The sequence below is a fragment of the Microtus oregoni genome, unplaced genomic scaffold, assembly GCF_018167655.1.
Source record: "Microtus oregoni isolate MIOR12 unplaced genomic scaffold, Mior012 000012F_ref0000307, whole genome shotgun sequence".
NCBI classification, from domain to species: Eukaryota; Metazoa; Chordata; class Mammalia; order Rodentia; family Cricetidae; genus Microtus; species Microtus oregoni.
Window position 1 is genome coordinate 4479931 of NW_024543071.1, and position 21727 is coordinate 4501657.

At 44.9% G+C, this 21727-nt stretch overlaps 2 protein-coding genes across 2 annotated transcripts in view; both read right to left on the bottom strand.

Moving 5' to 3' along the window:
* The window catches only part of Vwa2 (von Willebrand factor A domain containing 2), a 41691-nt gene extending 41229 nt beyond the window's left edge, over window positions 1–462 (bottom strand). The window contains exon 1 of the mRNA XM_041661751.1: window positions 349–462. The gene's annotated coding sequence lies outside the window, so the exon portion shown is untranslated. The remainder of the gene's footprint in view (window positions 1–348) is intronic.
* Window positions 463–2446: 1984 nt separating this feature from the next.
* Tdrd1 (tudor domain containing 1) overlaps window positions 2447–21727 on the bottom strand; it is a 37725-nt gene continuing 18444 nt past the window's right edge. Inside the window, exons 13-25 of the mRNA XM_041661741.1 lie at window positions 20467–20637; window positions 19184–19426; window positions 18713–18850; window positions 15965–16075; window positions 15253–15423; window positions 12833–13105; window positions 10048–10167; window positions 8335–8451; window positions 6419–6586; window positions 4993–5220; window positions 4455–4501; window positions 4285–4377; window positions 2447–2529 (exon numbers count right to left, since the gene is read on the bottom strand). Coding sequence (XP_041517675.1) covers window positions 4285–4377; window positions 4455–4501; window positions 4993–5220; window positions 6419–6586; window positions 8335–8451; window positions 10048–10167; window positions 12833–13105; window positions 15253–15423; window positions 15965–16075; window positions 18713–18850; window positions 19184–19426; window positions 20467–20637 — 1880 coding nt within the window. The 3' untranslated portion in view covers window positions 2447–2529. The remainder of the gene's footprint in view (window positions 2530–4284; window positions 4378–4454; window positions 4502–4992; window positions 5221–6418; window positions 6587–8334; window positions 8452–10047; window positions 10168–12832; window positions 13106–15252; window positions 15424–15964; window positions 16076–18712; window positions 18851–19183; window positions 19427–20466; window positions 20638–21727) is intronic.

Here is a 21727-nt window from a genome sequence, read left to right on the forward strand (position 1 = left end):
CTGGTCCAGGGCAGACTGGAAAAGGGCAGAAGACAGAGCTGAGCCAGGTGATGTTTGATGCCGGGAACTGGAAGGTGGACAAGTCTCCCTCATTCTGCGAAAAGCATAACCTTTGACCTTCCCTAGCTCTCAGGGGAGCGGCTTCTTTGGGAGAACGAGGCTGCCTGGTTTAGAAAACCGCGAGGAAATGTAGCACCTATGTGCTTATAATGGGGAGTGAGACACACGTTCCCAGAGTTTTTATTCAAAACTACAGCCCACTCCACGGCCGCCAGGGAAAGAGCACCCGCGATGGCGCTAGGCAGCTCCGGTTTTTCCACCCACAGCCCCCAAGCCAGCACCCCTTACCTGATGCGGCGAGGGGGGCGGGCGCGCTCCCGGGATGGTGACCTTCTCGGCAGACAAAGCGAACAAAGCCGGTTGCGCTGGGCTCCGCGCAGCAGGTAGGGGCGGCAGGCGCAGGGCTGGGGCTCGGCTGGCTCGCAGGGGTGCACCCATCCGCCCCGCCCCTCCCGTTCGGAGGCGTGGGGCTCTCGGAACCCGTGGAGCGCACAGCTGCTCTGTCGGCGGCGCAAGCTTGGCTCCGGCCAGGGGGCGCAGCGACTCGAAGCCACGTGGGACACCTGTTGGTTTCTCCCTGCTGAGGTGGGGTTGGCTGCTCCAGAGCAACCCGTGCGGATCCGGGGCAAGTGGTGTAACCGCTGTTCTGCTGCTCACAGTAACCGCGACCCGCCTCGCCCCTAACCCTATGGGCAACTTGCGACCGCAGCACTGTGAACATTTCCGAATGGGCCGCTGCTCACAGTGCGCGCTGGCTACCCTATGGGTTTGGCTTTGGTTGGCATCGGTTCTGATTGTCGTGGCTTCTGTCTTTTGCCAACCTGTTAGTGCAGTTGAGTATTACCAGACTGTCCAGCACTCTTTTAACTTAGGTGCCTGGTATTTAATTCCTTCTGGCAGGAACTCTAAGCACACTCATTTTCATACATCAAAATTACAGTGTGCTCATTGGAAAAACTAAAAAGTAGAAAACAAGAGAAAGCAAGTTGAAAAGCCACTGATATTCGGCTGTAGGCCACTGAAAAAACTGTCATTTCCTCTTACCAGACTCCTTCAGCTGATGTGATTGGCCACACCTGTTTGAACGGCTGTGGTTTGGGCCACTACAAACCTACCGTTCTAAATGTACCCATTTGCTACTGTTCAGTGCAAAGGTCACCGCTGAACATAGCGGACAACGAGGACTACTGAGAACTCAAGAACAATGGCAATGGGTTTCTGATCCTACTGCACGTACTGGCTTTGTGGGAACCTAGGCAGTTTGGATGCTCACCTTACTAGACATGGATGGAGGTGGGGGTTCCTTGGACTTCCCACAGGGCAGGGAACCCTGATTGCTGTTTGGACTGACGAGGGAGGGGGACTTGATTGAGGGAGGGGGACTTGATTGGGGGAGGGGGAGGGAATTGGGAGGAAGTGGTGGGGAAGAGACAGAAATCTTTAATAAATTTATAAAAAAAAGACACCGTGACCACCACAAAAAAAAAGTTCTTTGTTTTTGAAGACACGGTTTCTCTATGTAGCCGTAGCTGTCCTGTAACTTCCTTTGTTGACCAGGCTGGCCTTGAACTCCTGCTTGTGCCACCAAAGCCTGGCCATGCTCTCAGTCTTTAAATTGAAATTGAAAACTGAATTTGTGTCTCGGGGGAAAAAAAAGAAAAAGAAAAAATATTAAATTATTTCTGGAGCACAAGTCCAAATGGCTACAAACTAGCCAGAACCCGCAGATGGGCATGTGCAGGGGAGCAGCAAGTCTCCTCCTAGAGCAGGGGCTGGCGCTCTTGGCCACACTCCATGGTCCAATGGAACACGCCACAGAATGGAGCACACAACTCAGAAGCAGGAACAAAACAGCATTTATTAGGGGAAGAGGCAGAGGTGACAGAGGTCTCACTAGTGGACGTCTGGATGTGCAGACAGTGCCGAGGCCCATCCATCAACTAGACCCAGCCAGTGCTACAGCTTACTGATATTCTTCAACACTTTCATAGCAAGAGATGCTGGAGCTGGGAGGGTAGCTCACAGGTAGAGTGCTGGCCTAGTACACGCGAGGCTCCAGTGCCTGTGTGCACACTCACACTCAGTGGAGAGAACACATGGACCTAGTAGAGGTGCCTCATTCCTAGTCTTCAGCTTGAGAAAGCATCAAACTGGGCTCCTCATCAATGCTGGTCTTGAACTTAAGGTCTTCTTGCCTCACTGCCCTCATGGCTGGGATTACAGGTATGCACCATCACGCCTGGCTATTATATGAATCTCCCATGTAAGATTCATGTATTTTGTGGAAAGAACTTTGGGGGGGGGCACCAACCCAAAAGAACAAAATGAAGCAGGTAGAGGTGGAGAGAGCAAAGGTCACTAAAGAAAAAGAGGAAGAAACACTTCCAGTAAACAAAACTGAAGACATTCTTTCTCAAGTCTAGCTTTTGTTTCTTCCTCCTCAGTGTTGATTTCCCAGAGATGCTGTTTCTGAAAGAAAAATCAACCATCATTATGGTTTACATAAAAAGCACTGTGGTTCTTAAGTTTTAAGGATGAAATAACCAAATATCTTAACTGAAATTACATAAATCTAGATTATACCTGTCAGATAAAACATTAAACACAATAGTGTTTCGTTTTTATTGATATTGGCATTAATCAGAGATAATTACACTCTCCTTCACAAACATAAAATGCAGCTACTGGAGCTTTCTGAATATAAAAACAAATTTTGTTACTTATCCCTTCAAAACACATCAGCACTCCCACTTAGGAAATTTATAACTGAGTAACACCTTTTCATGCGATTGTATAATACTACTTTGTGGACAGAGTCTTATTAGACCGAGTTGCCCTAACATTCACAACCACCTTGCCTCAAATCCCAAGGCTGGTATTATAGGCCAACTCATAATTATTAAAAAAGAAAACCCAGAAGTTACTAAAATCTCTAAATTTAAACATATCGCTACATGGAGGAAGATCAGTTAGGGTGAGAATAAACAGTCAATTGTATTTTCCATTAAAATGAAAAGAAAATGTGTGAGCACCTTTGTTCCTTCCTAACTCCATGCTGTGGATCTGGACCAACCTAGAAGGATGCTGCAGCCCCGCACACATACAGTAGCTAGAGACAGCTCCTCACCTTTAAGACGCAGTTTGCAGTGTGTGTGTGTGTGTGTGTACATGTCATGAGCCTATGCTTCTTCTTCTACTGTGTGTGTGGAAAGGAAGCCGGGGTACTTGTAGGGGTAGGGTCCATGCATTTGTGCACAGAGCTACAGGGTTCAGTGCATAGCCTCCTGTGTCCGTCTTCAGGCACTGACCAAGTAGGTGAGGCTCGCAGCCACAGAGCCACAGTCATTGCCTGTCACCCTCCCCAGTGCTCAACTAGACAGCATGCACCGCCTGGCCTGTTTTCTGCACTCCTGCTTTCTGTAAGGGTACTTGTGAGCGAGGACTGACTTACGTGTGATATAAATAAGGCACAGCCCAGGCTTAAAAATAAATACAACAAAGTGGGACCGTATCCAAGACACACCAGCACTGCTACTCCAGAAGAATCACACCCTCAGTGAACCCCAGAGAGCCACTGCAATGGCTTCGAAAAGCTCAGCAAACGCTGCTCTTTGGCCAGGGTAAGTAAGAAGGGCAGCTTCTTTTTTTTACCACAAATTCTAATTGGCTTCTGGCTGTAGAGTACTTCCTGGTACTCTGTTCCTGGTGGCCCTGGTACAACAGAGGATCCAGACACAGAGGAAAAGGTGTGCATGAGGGGAGGGGTACTGCAAGGGCCGGAACCCATTCCCCAAGCAGTGCAGTCAGCACAGCCTGCGCCCTTGGACCCATGCTGAGAGTGCACCGCTTCCCATTCTTCTCCATCCTCATCCCAAGCTCAGAGCTAACTTACTGCAGCAGAGTCCCAGGGAGGCCTGAGGTGATTTCTAGTCTGGACACAGTCTGAGTCTAAGCTTCGACCCACAGCTGTCTTTACTAATAATGTGAGCACTTTCCAAGTCACCTAGGAAGAAAAGGCTTCCACATGTGGGCAGCCATGACTCAGATAGGACTCTGCGAGGAGTGTTGAGGAAAGTCATCAGAGCAGGAACACCAAAGCAGGCTAGGGCAGGGCATCCCCAAATACGCACAGCACAGCCTCATGAAGTGCCCAGCTCTATCTGGGCAGCACAGTTGCAGGCATTCTGTGGGCAACCATAGAAGGGGCAGAAACATGAAACTTACTTAGCTTTTCAACAGCTTTTTCATCTCTATAAATTTATTTTGGTTGGTTGGATTATTTAAGAGGAAGAGAAGAATCTGTTCATGTTTTTGAATCTACAAATGAAAAAGAAACAGTTAATTTACTTTCTCACATGTTAGGGTATGGTTCCCCGGGAGGGAACTGTACCTACCTGTTTCTGTAACTCTGTGCAGCAGCAGTCTGAGTTGCGTGTTGTTTCTAAAAGCAAGCAAACAAAACCAGCCATTAGGTCATGTCAGTGAGGAAACCAGCATCCCCAGACCTGATCAAGGCTGCCCTGCCTGTGTCCATGTCTGAGGTCAACGGTACACAACAGGTCCCACCCACTCCTCTGCTGTGTTCTACGGCTCTCACACACCAGCACTCCCATCTGAAGATTAGGTCTTCTATGACGTATGGGACCCCTTTTGGGTGAGGGAGGTCTGCCAAATGTACATCTCATGGGATACCAGGAAGATTCAATCTCAGAAACACAAGGAATTCCCCTGGAGATGAGGATCAAGGGGACTGGAAGAAAGGTGCAGGCACAGTATGTAACCATTCCAAAACTCTGGGTCCCAACTCCTGCAGCAAAGCTGTCACTGACTGCGGGTCAGGCTCAACTGCTGCAGGAGTGCAGAGCAGGAGCAGTGGCTGAGGCGAGCAGGACAGCCCACGGCTGCATGTATTTACTGCATTTGGGTCGGTACCTGCAGCTGTAGCACCTTTCCTTTTAGACGGAAGGGTCTCCGCCAGACCGCACATCAGCAGCTTCTCAGCGATGTTGACCACACCATTCTCAGAACACTTTTCAACTGACACTGTGTGGACATTCTTGGAAATTCCCTTCACAGAAAGGACCACGCTCTGATTCAGCATGGTGCTTTTCAGAAGTTCCATGGCTAACTGTGAACAGCTTTCGTTCAGTTCCGTCAGTCCTAGAAAGATTAAGATTGTGCTTAGTAAACTAAGTGTCTTTCTTACAGATCGCTTTTTACATGTGTGAATGTCCTGCCTGCACTCATGTGTACTGTGTGTGCCTGGTGCCCACGCAAGTCAGAAGGTGCTGTTGGCTCCCTGGAACTGGAGTTACAAATGGTTGCCAGCCACCACGTGTGTGCAGAGAACTGACCCACACCCTTTGCAAGAACAGCCAGCACTCTTAACCATTGAACCATCTCTTGAGCCCCACATGTCTCTTTTTGAAAGACCATATTTAGGTAAATTATCTACTAATGGTTGCTAGCTTCAGCTGGTATTAAGCATGCTGTAAGACACCAAGCACACAAAACAGACACAATCTTGCTTCCGTGTTCTACTTGAAAAGGACACAACTAGTATAGAAGAAACCAAGCATGCTATGAGCAGTCAGTAGTCATCTGTAAGGACAACTGTATGAAGGGCACAGTCACAGGACAGGGCCACCTTAACTGTTCCAATGGAGCAGCAGAGCACAGGCTGCTTCAGAAGTTGGCATGCTGCCAGTGAACACCCAGGCTCCCGTAGGGAGCTGGGACAAGGTATTAACTAATGGGCCACAGACCACCCTGCTTACGTCCTGCCACCAGAGCTTCACAACAGGGCCAAACACCATCCCCAACCTTGAGACTCTGAAGAAAACCCCCAACAGAAAGACAAACAGAATACAGTGCTCACTAGAATTAAGGAATAAAGGATACAAAATTTCTTTAAAAACTCTTGCTGAGAAGTTACTTAAAGTTTGGCATCCCACTTGAATACACAGAACCCCTCTCTGGCAGCCTCATTCTTTTACCTGAATGTGCTCTGTGCACACGCTCCTCTGTGCACACGCTCCTCTGTACACACACTCTAAATAAGTCTTCCTTCTCTTGAACCCCATAAAAGGAAGCCCCACACAGTATCAGAACCCATGTGGCCCACTGCCGATCTTGACAGCATTTCTCTCCATAACCTGCACTTTTGTTTGCTCCAAATAAAATTCCCCTTGAATCTAATGCAGATCTGTGTGAGCCCTGAATTCTCAGTTCTTTGTAGAGGCCCAGACGCCAAGCACTGGTAATAATTTGACATAAACCATTTGATTCAGATTCTGAGCTATAAAATATAAAAATCAAAAATCTACAGACACAAATCTGGAAAGGACAGAGCTGTTACCTTCAAGCGAGCATCTAATGATCTGGAAGGGGAGCTCCAGGTGGCGGGCAGGAACTGGCTGCACTCTAGAAAGAGGCAGGGTTTCCATGTTTCCATAATCTGCATAGAGTACTTTCACATCAGAGTCTGACGTTTCCAGAACAATGGCCCGGTACCAGAGGTCATCACCTGAAAACAAAGGAAGTCACAGCCCAGAGTCCTTGCCATTTCTTGAGATGGTTCTATCTTTGACACTTAAAAGCTCACACCAAAGTATCTAAGCAACCAGATTTTTTTCTATATTCTTTCCATATCCCTCTATGGAAACTCTATATAAAGTTCTGATTTTGTTTTTAATGACAAGAAAAAGGACCATGAGAGAAGCTCATGCAGTTCTGCAAGGCTGAAAACATGGACCAATGGACGACTCTTACAGCCAAGGGAGTTGGTGCATAGTTGGTGGTGAGGAAGCAGAGCTGTGCCTCTGAGGCCCAGCCCCCAGGGCCCAGGCAGTGAGGAGCAGGAAGGAGGAGGACAGGGAAAGGAAGCAGCTATTCCTCTCAACAGACTTCAGTTTAGAAACAATTTTACATAGAGCACCTAGTTTTAAATTCATTGAAGAGAATGGAAACCTCACATGTTTAGAAGCTCCTTCTCCAAGGGACTATGGACTGGGGATTGTGAGGCTAAGGAGAGGAGGAAGTTTAACAAAGACACAGCGAAATGCACATTCCAGTCAGGAGCTGGCTGTCCCAGAGGGGAGCACTTCCAGATGTCCAGCCACCAGGGGAGCCAGATCAAGCCTGCACTTGAAGGCCACAAGTGGTTACATTCTGTTGTGCATAAATTTCCAAACAGCATTTTAGTCATGTGGAAAATGGTTCAAGAAAGTGAAGACAGAAGGGAAGGCAGGGTCAGCTACCTCAGTGGAATGGAAGAAATCCAGCTCACACTGCCAACACCAGGGCAGGGAGAGTCGGAGACTGTGTTCAAACAGCTCAGCATAGGAGTGAAGACAAACTCAGGACAGCCCAGGTTTGCAGGACAAGCAGCTGGACTAAGATTACGGTAAACTTGACGATGTCCATACAGAGCTCACTGAGGGACTTAACACCAGTGTGGAAGAGCAGGGACAGTGACACACACAAGAATGCAGCACAATGCAGGAGTGGTCTGCAGTGCCCACGAGGCCGCATGGTAATGAAGCAGCCCGACACTCCAAGGCACACCGTAACCTCCACTGGGATGAAGATGAGGTCAAAAAGACAGAGGTGACATCACTGAGATGGCAGGGGAGGTTCCCAGCATATCACCATTATCCTCATGCCCCATTAACAGTCTGCTGAGCGTCTATGGGCAAAGCTGCCTACAGGAGACCTCTGAACCCAGACAGGTGGCTTTGAGAGTCCCACCTATGATTGAAAGTCCCCTAGTCTCCCTGGATACTCTGCTGTAGACCTGTGTGGCTGCCATCCTGCCAACAGCCCACCTGCTCAGGGAGCAGTGAAAACCCACACATCCCCACAGCACCTGTCATCTGGCTCCACTTCCAGAAGCAAATCCCAGCATTTGCAGTCAATGCTATTTACATTAGCAATGCAATTTGTTGATGTGAACGGTTGAAGAAGCCCATGCCCCTGGCGGTAGTCTAGTTCTCCTTTCAGTCCACTCACAGCAAACTCCATGAATACGGAAGACTGCATCAGCGACCACTGTAATACAGCACTGGTACTTGGAGCTACCCATACCCTGACCTAAAAATAACCTATACAGATAGAAAGGCACATGACTCCAGCATATAAATCAGTCACAAGTTTGCCTTCCTTAATTTGTCTAAACAAACGAAATGTGCATTGAAGGCACCAGAATCTACGTCATCTCACACAAAGGGTAACAACTAATATTTCCCTGCAGTAGTTCACTTAGAGGAATGGTACCTGTGTATTTGGCACAGCATGCTTCCCCCGTCCGCGGTCTGTAGGATGGCTGGCCTTTCTGAGCACTGCAGTGTTCTAACAATTCCGCCGTTAACACACACAGCTTTTCTTGATTTTCTGAAATACAAGCAATCAGTATGAGGCAATTTCCAGTGTTAATAGCAACAGCATAAAAAAAAAAATTCCAAGGCTAATCAGCCAAGAGCTATGAGTATTAAATATACACTGTTTTAAAATAAATATACACAGTGGGGCAGGGGTGGCACACGCCCTTAGGCCCAGCACTCGGGAGGCAGAGACAGGCGGATCTCTGTGAGTTTGAGGCCAACCTGGTCTACAGAATAAGTTCCAGGACAAGTCCCAAAGCTACAGAAAAATCCTGTCTCGAAAACAAAAAACAAAAAAATATTCACTACTGGTTGCTGTATGCAGGAAGATTTGAACTGCAGGGTGTGTGTGTGTGTCTAGAGGGCCTGTTTCCTAATGAGGGTTGGTTCTGCTAGTGTGCCCACCTCTGTGAAAATTATTAACTATATGTTATTATTTTCAGTTTACATTTATAATGGGGGAGATGGAGTCTAGGGTTGGAGTTTGGGTTATGAGGACTGCTTCAAAAGCGAGCTCTCATTAGTCTTAAGAGTCTTACTGTTTAGAAGTGAATGTTCACACAAAAGCCTCGTCATGGAGAAAAGTAGGAGAGAATACTGGTTCTGCAATTTCTCTTCTTGTTTAATGGAAGCTTATAATCAAGCAATCTTAAATGTCTGTGAAACTATTCTTGTAGCATTTGAAAGTCAGGGGGCACAGTTGACAGTAGGGTGAAATATTTTAAAAGTGAAAGAAATGAAGTTTGCTTCAAATTTGTCAACCCAGGAACTGTGGTAGTAACAATTACTGTTATTATCTGTCAACCCAGGAATTGCAGTAGTAACAATTATTGCTCCTAAACTTTTTCCCAAAACCACAAAATATGACCTTTAATCTGTGTAAGTGAAAAGCAGCTTCTCAGGGCTGTTTGTGACAATCTATAGTTCAGATGAACTGGAATAATACTTAACATCACGTTATTTTGATAACACATTGAAAAGTATACAAGAAGTTATAAAAATGCTACTTGATTTGAGTAATGAGAATTTAAAATTTTTCATAAGTCAACTATACCCTTACCTAAAAATAATCTATAATAAAAAGCTGGTGAAATGAGCATATGAATTACATCATAACCTTGCCTTTCTCAATTTGTCTAATCAAATGAAAGGTGCATTGAAGATACCAAAATCTATATCATCCCACATAAAGATAACACACTGGTATCACCCTATACTTCACTTGGAAGAGCTCTACTCATTTGGCACACCACACTTCTCCAACCTGTGGTCTACAGGACTATACAGACCCAGAACACAGGCACACAAATAATTTCTAATTTAAAAACTATGACTATTAACTGATTACTAAGTTTTTAATATATTGAATATAGCTCTGGTCGAAGTTCACTTATACGACTAAAGGTTAGCCTAGTAAATACAATTCAATATCGATAATGTATGTTTTAAATAAAGAAGTTATAGAGAAATTAAGGACTTTTTTGTGTCCTTAAACTTAGGCTTCAGGGCTACAATTCTTAAGATGCCTCACTTTCCTCTTTACCCCTTCACTTCCTATGGAACAGCTCAAAAGCAGAGGCACGTGTCTGTGAGTGTAGCTTCTTACCTGGCATTTCACTGGGGATGGCATAGAATAAGTTTGGGTTCACGATTTCTAGCACGTTTGCTGGCACGGTCTTGTTAAGTGCCAATTCTACTGTCTTCCACTGCTCCGCTGAAGGGATGGCTGGAGACATGAGGCACAGGTCTTGCAATTAAACATATAGTTTATTCTTTTCCCCATTTATTCTTCCAATAAATTTTTTCATCAAAAGCTGATCAACATCTCAGTGTTCCTGAGATGAGATATCTGTTTCACACATGGATTTACTCAACTCCGAGAACGCGTGTACATGACAGTTATTCAATAACAACAATCTCTGAGTTAAAATACTCCAGCAGAATACCTAAAGCATAGTTTATATAATTTTTCAAATATTCAAATTTGAAGTGATATGTATCTCCTGTATATGTTACTATTCTAGAGAGGTTTAACTGAGGTGAAAAGACCCGCTATGAGTGGAGGTAGCATCATCCACCTGTCTGAACAAAGAGCTATACCAGAGAGTGAGCTGAGCACCAGCGTTCACTTCTGCTTCCTGATATGGGCCACCTCACACTCCTGCTACTGTGCCTTCCCCACCATGCTGACTGTCCCTTCTCAAACCATAAACTTTGTCAGGTGAGTAGCTGCAGTGATAAAGTAGACAACAGAACATGGGAGAGCATGGGTTCGCAGGATGACCACCGTGGAACAACCACATTATCCACAGTCTCAGTAGACCCCCTAGCAAAACTCCAGAATGCATTCTTCACGGGATTAGAAAAGCAACCCGAATACATATACAGACACAGAAGACTCCTATAAAGAGCAATGCTGAAAGCACCACACTATCTCAATACCTGACACTGTATCACATCACACAACCACAGGAGAGCCCAGCATGGTCCTGGTACAAAACACACCTGCACACCAATAGAAGAGGGCCCCAGCGAAACTACTAGACAGCCAACCCGTCTTTGACAAGGGTGTTAAAAACACTGGAGAAGAAACAGCAAAGAAAGCTGGCAAGTCACAGCAGAAAAACCATGCTAGAGCCCTCTGACCTCACATTAAATCAACTCCAGAGGGACAAAAGACCTTGAGAGCTGAGTCTGGAACAGCCAAAGGAAACAGGACGAGCCTTTTCAGATCCAGCCTGGGCAATCCCAAGTGCTGACTGACAAGTGCCAACGCACAGGATTTGCAGCTTTCTGCACAGAAAAGTCAGCAGCCAGCAGAGTGCAATGACAGCCTCCAGGTGGGGAACTAACTCTTCACCAGACATGGATTAATATCATAAGGAGTTCTAAAAATCAAATGCCCAAATACCCAAATCATTCAATCAACATACAGTCAGTGACCTAAACAGATGGCTCTCAAAGTGCACATGGCCAACAATTATTTTTATAATTTCTAGTTAATTTTATAAAAACCTAGAAATTAAACACACACGTGCACGCACACCAGAGTCTCTGCATCTCAGTGACTCTGTCCCATCAGCATGGCGGATCTGAAGCTGTGGGGCTACAAAGAGCTCTAGAAGGTGTAAAGCTGACTTTTCCCAGTTCTCACCTGGTCATAGAGTTTTCATTTTTCATCGTTAAGTGCATAAAGATATATTCTACAGTAAAAGTGTAAAATTCAACATGAAACATTTTTTTTCTTAAATAATCAAGATCCTTAGTAGTTGAGTGAATGAAAATTCAAACTGTTTTAAGGAGACATCTCGACCAGTCAGAACACCAACAAGAGGTTGTAAATTTAGTTGGGGGGAGCAGGAGGCATTGGAGAGGGGAGGGGAGAAATAGAAATGATGCAAATATAGTACTAACGCATGAAATTTTCAAAAATTAAGTAACAAAGCAAATTTAAGATTATTTTGAAATCTTAAAGAAAACAAAAAATAACACATCCTGGTGAGCATGTGGGAAGGCGCACTTACTGCTGCAGAGCAGAAACTAAGCCTGCACTATGGACATCTGCTTGGAGATGCTTCAAACGCTCACACTAGTGCTGCTGCACCTCAGCTTGGCAACTACCCAGAGGACGCAGTCGGCACAGCATGAGATGCCTGCCATGGCAGCACCTGATGCCCACAACAGACATGGGCCCTGCCTAGATGGTCACCAACAGTTGGATGACACAAAAAATTTGGTAATACACAATGGGATTTTATTTATAAGAAAAGTGATATTATATGTATGTGGATATACACATACATATGCTATACACATGAAAAGGGGACAATGTGAGGAGGAACAGGTCTAAAGAGGGAGGAACAAGAGAAGGTTCCAGGGAGAATATACCACCACCACCACCACACTTTCTCTCATATGCAGAATCTAGACCTAACCATAAAGACACATACACAGCAGAAGAGAGGCCAGGTAGGGTGGTGCTTACCTTTAATCGCAGCACTTAGGAGGCAGAGGCAGTCAGATCTGTGAATTCCAGGGCCAGCCTGGTCTACATAGTAAGTTCTGGGATAGCCAGGGCTACACAGTGAGAACCTGTCTAGAGCTCATAACTGTAACTCGTTCCAGGGCTTCTGACACAATCACACAGACATACATGCAGGCAAAATACCAATGAACATAAAATAAAACCAAATTATGTATTAAAGAAAAAAAGAGAAGCAGGAGAAGAATGAACTGTGAAAGGAAACCAACAGAGAGAGATGGGGGAGTGTAGGGTGTGCAAGTAAGAGCAAGGTAGAATGAGACGTATGAAAATCTGTTGTATGTGAAACCATTAAAGAGTAAATCGAACGCTAACAGAAATTTAGATCCAGACGGATTAACAGCATCACCTGCTACCCCCTGGGTGTCCGTCTGGTTATGTTTGTTAGCAAGTCTGCAAACCGATGATTCCTTCTGTGGTGAACCATATTTTAAAACCAAATGTTCTGTGATGAGAATGTCACTAATTATTTTGGGATAAGGAGTGGAAATGTCGGTGAGTTCAACTCCCAACCCCTTCTCTGTGATTTCCACAACTCTGGCTTGGAGTTTGAGCCCCACAACGCATGCTTGAAATCTTGCTGTAGCTTCTTTTGTCCAATGCTTGTTTTGGGGCTGTATATCTGGGAATTAAGAACAAGAACATTAAAGAAATCCTATGAATGAGTGAGCTTATGGCAGGCAGGACAGTACTCTTACATTCAATCAGAAATTCTCAAAATTTACACAGATGTGGTAAAAAAAATTTTTACATCTTTGAAAGCCAAGTCAGATAATGTATCTAACACAGAGTTAGGATCTCAGGTCAACTCTCCCCAGCGGGATCCGTAGCTGCCATTACTGTCTCAGAGGACAGCACAATAATGTGACCAATGACAAGTTGTCAACTGGTGATCGAACCTCTGCAGTTCCCAAGAGCTTGGGGCAACTTTGGCTTGCTCAATTTTATTTTGAGTCAGGAATGCACTAACTTGCACAGGTTCATCTTGGAAGTCCTGCGTTCACTGGCTTTCTCTTGGTGAGACTTCCAGGTGTGAAAGTGTACCTCGACTACTCACGGCACTTGTTTAAACACAGATGAGGGTTCACTCCAGACTGTCTCACTCAAGTCCAGGCTGGGGACTATAAATCACAATTTTTGAAACAAGTTCCCTTGTTTGATGATGTTGGTCTATGAGCTACATTTTTAAAAATACGCTGGCATCAAACATGGGGATTAAGAATAATCTGAGCTCTATAAGATTACTCCCAGGTAAAATGCTTGCCACACAAGCACTTTTGAATGTGAACAATTGAATTTGATTCTCAGTTCTCAAAATGGAAGGAGAGAACCGAATCCCAAAAGTTGTCCTTTTATTTCTACATGCATGCCCATGACATGTACATGCCTGCACAAACACATCATATATGCATGTGTGCACACATGATAATAAAACCTAACAAGAATAGCAACCTAAAGCATACCCACTGCACAGTAGTAACAGACAGAGTGACATCATGTGTCCCCTCACAGCAGAACAGTCACTAAGACAGATGGACAGAAGACAGACCTAAAAACATCTGTGTTCCCCAACATAGCCACATGTTTGTTAAGGGTTTGGCAGTACCTTCCACAGATACAGCCAGTGGTGATGCACATCTATAATTTCAGCACTCAGGAGGCAGAGGCAGGCAGATCTCTGAGTTCAAGGCCAGTCTGACCTACGGAGTGAGTTCCAGGACAGCCAAGGTTACACAGAGAACCCCTGTCTCAAAACAACACATAAGAGCAAACACAACAACTTCCACAAAAATTGGGGTTTTAAAGCTAGAGTCTTGTGCTTAGCTTGGAATTGCTGAACCCAAGCACTCGTCCTGATGCTGAGCAGTTGGCACTGCTGTTTACGACTCTACCAGGCTGCTCCCATGACTTGTGATGCAAACAGAAAACATACCTGCAAGCACATACACCCTCCTTTAAATGTTTGCATGCATGGTGGCACATGCTTGTAATTCCAACAGTGGGGAGGGCAAGGGCAAGAAGGGTCAGTAGTTCCAGGTCCTAACTACACAGACTGTGTCTCTACACAGAGACCGGGTCTCAACAACAATAACAAAGAAAACAACAACAAAATGCACTCAAGAAGGAAGCATTTATATAGCACATTGCTGTGTCTTGCTAGTTCTTTGAGACTTTTTTCCAGATAGGAAGATGGATATGCAGTTTAAATAACTGGCCTGGCCTTCTCAGCAGGGCTGGATCCAGAGCCCATCTGTGCACTGCAATGCTGCCATGGACCTCCAGGCACTTTCTTCACGTGCTTCCTACTCAGGTGTGTCCGCACCACATCTCAACAGCAGTGAGGTGACAGCGGACACCTAGTCACAACTTCAGGCCCACACACTGTCCCAGTGCTAACCCACCGTCACCCTGACATGGGTGGTGTCCACCCATCCTCTAACATTGGCTCTGCAAGTGATGGGCTGTCAGTAGCAGTCCTGGAATGAGTTTCCTTGCAGATGAACCAGGCTGCTTTAGAATAAATTACTAGAGGTAAATGCCAGAATGTCTCAACATGTGAGGTTCCCAGTCCTACACAACCCTTTAAGACAGTCCTGTCAGTTTTCACTCCCAGAACTAGGGTAAAGTTTCTAGTCATCATACTGAATATTTTGGCTAAAACATTAAGTTTCTACATGCTGCAGCATGAGTTGGGCTTTTCTAGCTCTCTTGAAAGGTCAGAGTAGCCTTACACAAAGTTGGCTCTCCAAGAAAGGAGCTGACACCTACCTACGAGCCAGCACTGCGTCCCCTGAAACGGAAGCAGTAACAACTGTGGTGATATCGCCTGGAGTTGGTCTCTGGTAACTTCCTCAACATTGCCATAATCCACAAAGCGCACTTTAACATTTCCACTCGGTAAGATCTCCTTGACCAGAGCCCGGTACCAGTTGCCATCACCTGGAAGCAGCACAGAGTTTCTGACGTTTCCTTCCTTTTACACTCAAAGTCTCCTCTTAGAAAAAAAAAATGCTTGCTATAACAAAGCTGGTAAGTTTGTCTACTTCTACAGATTATAGCTTTTCTCCAAATTGACAAGATTCACTTTCAGAATATCCACCAAGACTTTCTACAGCACTGCACCTGACTCTTGATAATAATCAGATGTCACACATTCACACTCTACCCAATGATCAGGGAAGTGGGAAACGGTCCTGACATTCTTACTGCTTTCGCTGTAATTTGGTAACACAACAAATGATAAAAGCCTTGTCATTTGGTAATTGGCTTTTCACACCTGAAAATTCAAGTGTGGAAGGGTGTAGGGATAAGGCAAGACTTCATCACTGAAGACTCCTTACAAAAAAGCCATCTTATGAAGTCCCCTAATTTTGATTATGAAAACATGTGCCTAAATATAGGAAGAAAGCATACATCAGAACAAGTCTAAATGTTAGGAACCAAAAGGTCTGCACAGTCACTAACCCCAACCCTAACTTACCTGTGAAAAATGCGCAGCAAGGCCGTCCTACCTCTGCCTTGAAGCCATTTGGCAGCTTCTGTGCACAATATTCTGCTAAGGATTTATTCAAATCATCAAGCTTCTTTAAAGCTGAAAAACAATACACAGAATGTAATCTTACACAGAGATATTCTTCAATGTCAGAGAACATCTTCACATGAAAACCCCAAACAACTAGTAACTACAAGAAATGCCCTTTCACAAAAATGTCTAAACCAATACAATTCTTAATAACCTAGAAACCAGTGACTTCTCGGGCACAATGACACGAGCTTGGCAGCACCATCCTGTGTCACTGTACAAGCTTTGGGTGCAGACAAGATGACTTACACACACCCTAAAGTTAATAATGTCCTGGAAATGTAAACATAATTATTAAATACACGGAGCTCAGTTAGTGGGCATCCACAGAGGTCTAGAATCCACTGGGAGAAAGGTCAGAGCGTCTCGAATGCAGCACCACAGAGAACCATAGCAGCCAACAATCACCTAGTGGGGGCAGATGGCAAAGCAAAGAACCAGTAAGTAGGGTAAATTGGTGCAGAGAAACAACAAAGACACAATGAGCTTTAGCATCTTACAGGAAATGTACCCAACAGCCATGTAAGCCAGGTACAAGCAAATTCCTCTGGATTATGGCAAAGGTGTCTCAGAAATAGATTTTCTAGTCAGGAAGATCCTTCCACTTTCAAGTAAGCAAGGACGTGCAGCTGGAGACAGACGGAGCAGCACTTGAGGGCACTGGTGTCACTTGGCTACCTCTCTGAAGGACATGTGAAGTCTCAAGAGCACACTCACCCACTCACCTATCACCGTGATTGTAATTTGTTCCAAGAATATGTTTTCAGGGCTGGAAAGACGGCTCAGTGGTTAAGAGTACAAGCTGCGCTTGCAGAGGCCCCAAGTTCAGTTCACAGCACTCACACTGAAGCTCACAACCATCTGTGTAACCCCAAGTTTAGTTCAGAGCACCCACACTGTAGCTCACAACCATCTGTGTAACTCCAGCTCCCTCTGTGGCCCATGCCATGCATGTGGTATGCACACATATAGGCAGGCAAACACCCACAAACACTTTACAAAGAGCAGTCTCTAGTAAAATCAGAACATAAGGACTGTAACCTCTATTTACCAATGCCTTTAAGCTAGGATAAAACACAAATGGAAACAATGTAGCCACGTAAAATAATAGAGCCAAGATAGAAGCATTATCCTGGACCATATCTTAGTGCAGGAAAAGGTCACCTGCTGGAAACCTACACAACGCAGCTCTGCTCTCCCGGGCTCACCACACAGAAGCTCAGAAAAGGACGCCCCACACCTGGTCTATGCAAACACCCAGTCTGTAACTATTAACAGACAGACTTGTGAACTGAACCTAAGATAGTGAGGAAGGCAGAGTACAAACGATGAGCAGAGAAGGAGCACACACCCACACATCAGGCTGCTTCTGCAAAGAACTGCAGCCGTGACAAGAGGGATGGGGGCCGTTTTCCACTACACACCCTGTTACTCCTGAGTTTTATGTTATATGCTTGGAAGTTCACCTATGAAAATAAATTAAAAAGCAATTTAAAGTTTTAACTTTTAGATTTATTTTTATTTTATAGATATATATGAATGTTCTGCTTGCGTGTACACCATGTGACTGCCTGGTGCCAACAGTGTCAGGAGAGGATATCAGATTCCCATTCCGTATAACTGGCGTCTCAGATGGTTGTAAGCTGTTATATGGGTGCTAAGAACCGAACCCGGGTCCTCTGCAGAAGCTGTCAGTGTCTTAACCACCAAGCCATCTCTCTAGCACCCTGTGTTTTGTTCTATATGAAATAGCAACCTTCTCCCAGGTGATTCTAAATGAAGAAATTATGTATATCAGAACCTGAGTCAGACAAAGACTGAGATATTTAGTCTAACATACTAATTTGGTAGAAAAAAAACTAATGGAATTTAAACTGAAAAGTAAACTCAGTGATGCTCAGTCATCAGAACAGCTCAAGGGAAACAGAAAACACAAAGGATGAGGATGTGTGGTTACTAGAAACCTCCAAGTGACAGCTGTCAGGATTACGGGAAACTGATTCAAGGTGAAGAGATGGGGAGCACTGTTGCCCACAGAGATACAGGACGACTCAGTGCAGACGCACTGAGCAGAGCCAAGTGCTCACACTGCCATCACTGCATAGGTGGTCAACTGCCGCAAAACAAAACGGAATCAGAAATTTGTGTACACTCATACAGGGGAATATTATGCAACAAAAAACCAAGTTCCAAGTAACAATGTGAAGAAATAGTGACCAGGGCAAAGCTAAAAATACATATTACATGGTTTTGTTTCATGTTGAGGTTCAAAACCAGGAAAAAAGCAATCTATGCAGGACCCCACTTCTTTCTGAAGGAGAAAAAATGTGTAAGAACAGGAAGAAAAATGCAGGAAACTTCTGGGACACTGGACAACATTTTCCTTCTTTGCTGATGAGCTACCTACTAGGCTGACCTGTGACCTTTACATTGCACTTCTGTTACAGCATTGGTCCCTACGAATGTAACAGCGATGTTCAGAGACATGCTATGAAATCTGGAGTAGGAGCTGTGGGAGGGCATGAAAGCACACTAAGTGGAAGCACACTGGAGCTCCTGCTTAGAGAGCGCGCTGCCACCATGCCCGAGTGCACGGCCCCTTACCTATTCACACCCTGGAGAGAACACAGACAAGAACCCCCTTACCATCGTCCTTGAGAAAGTGACAGTAAAACTCTCCAGGGCTGTACATCACACAGACCACCACATCCACGGTTTCATCCACGGTGAACTCAACCCACGTCCACTCCAATGACTCAGCTGTTTCTTCTGTGGCCAAGGGAACTGTGAAAATAACCGAACACTTTGTAATAAAAGGAGACATAGTTGGGATGAGGGAGCTGTCACAGCAAAGGTGTGGAAGAATCTGGAAAAGCTCCATTTCCGCTGACATTTGGTGAATTTATAGGAAGGAGAACCCTAAAATTAACCTTATTGACCGTCCCATGTTTCTGACTAACCAAATTTTCAGCACAAATCTCTGGTTACACACCTGGAGGCATTCATGTGCCTGCTTAACTAAGAAGGCACTCAAACATCGGTTCTCTCGAAATTCCAGCCCGTGAACTCAGAGCCATGGCATCCAGCCTGGTACTGTTTGCTGGGCAGTCTACTTACCGCTGACTGTGTGCACGTCGCTGGTTTTGTCTGCCACTATCTCCTTTTCCTCAACAGCAAAGCCTGAGTCTATGAGGGCTTTAGAAGCGCTGAGGTGAGGTACCACAGACTTGTCTACGAGCTCCACCAGTGACCGGGTCCCCAGCATGTCCACCACTCTCACGGTGACCATCTTGTTCTGGACAATCTTTTTCATGAAACAAATAGCTTCTGGAGTCCAAATTCCTAATGATGGCTTCACTCCTAACCAATAATTGTTAAAGGGATGTTAAAATAATTATAAAACAAGTATGTTTACATTAAACTTCATTTCCTCAAAGTTAAACAAATCTATGTCAAACACTGGGATCAAAACATGCCATCTGAACAGCAAGATTTTATAAACACGAAAAATAGAATTAAAAATTCTTCTGTACCTCAATGTAAAAAAAAATTCCATCCACAGAAAATGTACAGAAAGTCAAGTCTACAGAGAAAGCAAAACTAACTATGCCTGGGAACAGGCTGTCCTGTAAAACATGAAGTCCTGGGGTATAATGGAAATGTCCTCAGACAGATCCTGGTTATCGGTAAACAATCCAGTTAAGTTTACTAAAAAATAATAAACAAACCCACTGGATTTTATACCTAAAACAAGGATTCCAACAGAATCCAAATTGCAGCTCAATAAAGCAATTAAGGTAAACACAAAGTTATAAAACACCCCAGGAAAAAAATCCTGATCTTACACCTTAACATGTGAGGTTGTTGTTGTTGTGTGTGTTTTAATATAAAGCAACACCGGAAGGCATTCATAAATGAATAATTCAAAAGCACAGCCAGAGTCAGTGCAAAACTAAAGCTGAGTAAGTGCCTCCCCTCCCTCATCCATCCCAGCCTATTAACGAAGCACGCTGGACTGACTGGACCTGTTCAATGGGAAGTACTGCAGAGGTGTTTCTGGAGCACAGATGTGTGGCAGGGTTCACTCCCTCCTGCTTTTCTGAGAACTGCACAAGTGAGCTCAACCCTTTCCATGCAACAGGAGACAGTATGTCCCACAGACACAACAAGGCACACACTCATGGACACCTTAGCATCATCTGGGGGAACATACCCTCTGGAGGAAGCCCTTGATCCTAGGGACAGGCACCTATGCAGTGACAGCTATGCTTGTAACCTCGGTTCTCACTGCTCTAACGAACATGCCTCCCTGCCTGCCACAAGCGCCTTTTCACATTTCCATTTTCTTTTTTAAGTTTTAACATTTTTATAAAGAACAGGAAGACCACAACATTTCATACCTGCCAGAACACAATTTAGGGCTTGCATTGGCAAGTCCAACAACTTTGGAATTATGGGACAAAGTCTTTTCAAACTAAGAATTTCAAAGTTTCCATAATCAACATAGCCAACCAGGACAGATTCTTCAGAAGCATAGGCCAGAACGGAGGCGCGGTACCACTGGTCATCCTCTGAAACGAGAGAGAGTCATCTCAGACACCCCACAGCCTGCACAAGTGCTCCCTGACCAGAGATGGCCTCATACACATTCCCCTGTGATAGCAAGCGCTCACTAAACACTGCAGCTCTGCTCCCCAGAACCAAAGCATTCCCAAAGCGGGGCCACTGTGATCAGCTTACTAATCGCATTCCTTTTTTCCTGTATCAAACACCTGATAAAACAATCTAAGGGAGGAAAGATGGACGTGCTCATGGTATCAGAAGTATCAGTCCCATCATGGCTGGGTATGAGGAGCCGGCCAGCTCACACCCTGGTGTGAAATCCAGACAAGCTGACAATGGAGGTTAACATCATGCTACTGCTTATAATATCATTATGGATTTATATCATTTGTTTCTCCAATAGCTAGCAGATAGCTCCGAGGAGAGAGCATATGTTTCAGCCATGTGAATTCCCAAGGCACAACAATTATTTGCTAAGGCATCAAATAAGGCCATTCCTAGAATACTTGCAGCAGGATGAGTTAAATGGATTCCAAATGAATGAATGTACCAGTGGCTTCCCCACTCTTACTATTCGGTGAGCTAGCAGGGCTGCCTTTAAAGAGTAATACAACAGGGCGGTGGTGGTGCATGCCTTTAATCTCAGGAGGCACAGACAGGTGGACTTCTGTGAGTTCAAGGCCAGACTGGTTTACAGAGTTCCAGGAAGGCTCCAAAGCTACAGAGAAACCCTGTCTCAAAAACCAAAAAGAAAGAAAAGAGTAACAGAACCGGGCTTCTACAAAGTAAAACTTGTGTAGCCACAAAGGTCAAGAGAGCACTAGGCCTCAGGCCTTCTTCTGTTTTAAAAAAAGCTCATAAAGAGGAGAGTGGGAGGCTCTACATGGGACCTTCGTGTAAGCTGAACTCTAAGTACAAACAGTAAGTACAAAAAAAAAAAAGTTTAAAAAATTACTTTACCACCCGAGGCTCTTGATGCAAACTCTCTGCCCTCCAATGCACCACAGCACGCTGCTGTGATCTAGCTTGACTGGGCATGCTTAGGAACATAATTGGTGCATGTTAACACTCAAGCCTAAGTGCGGCCATTTGGTGTGA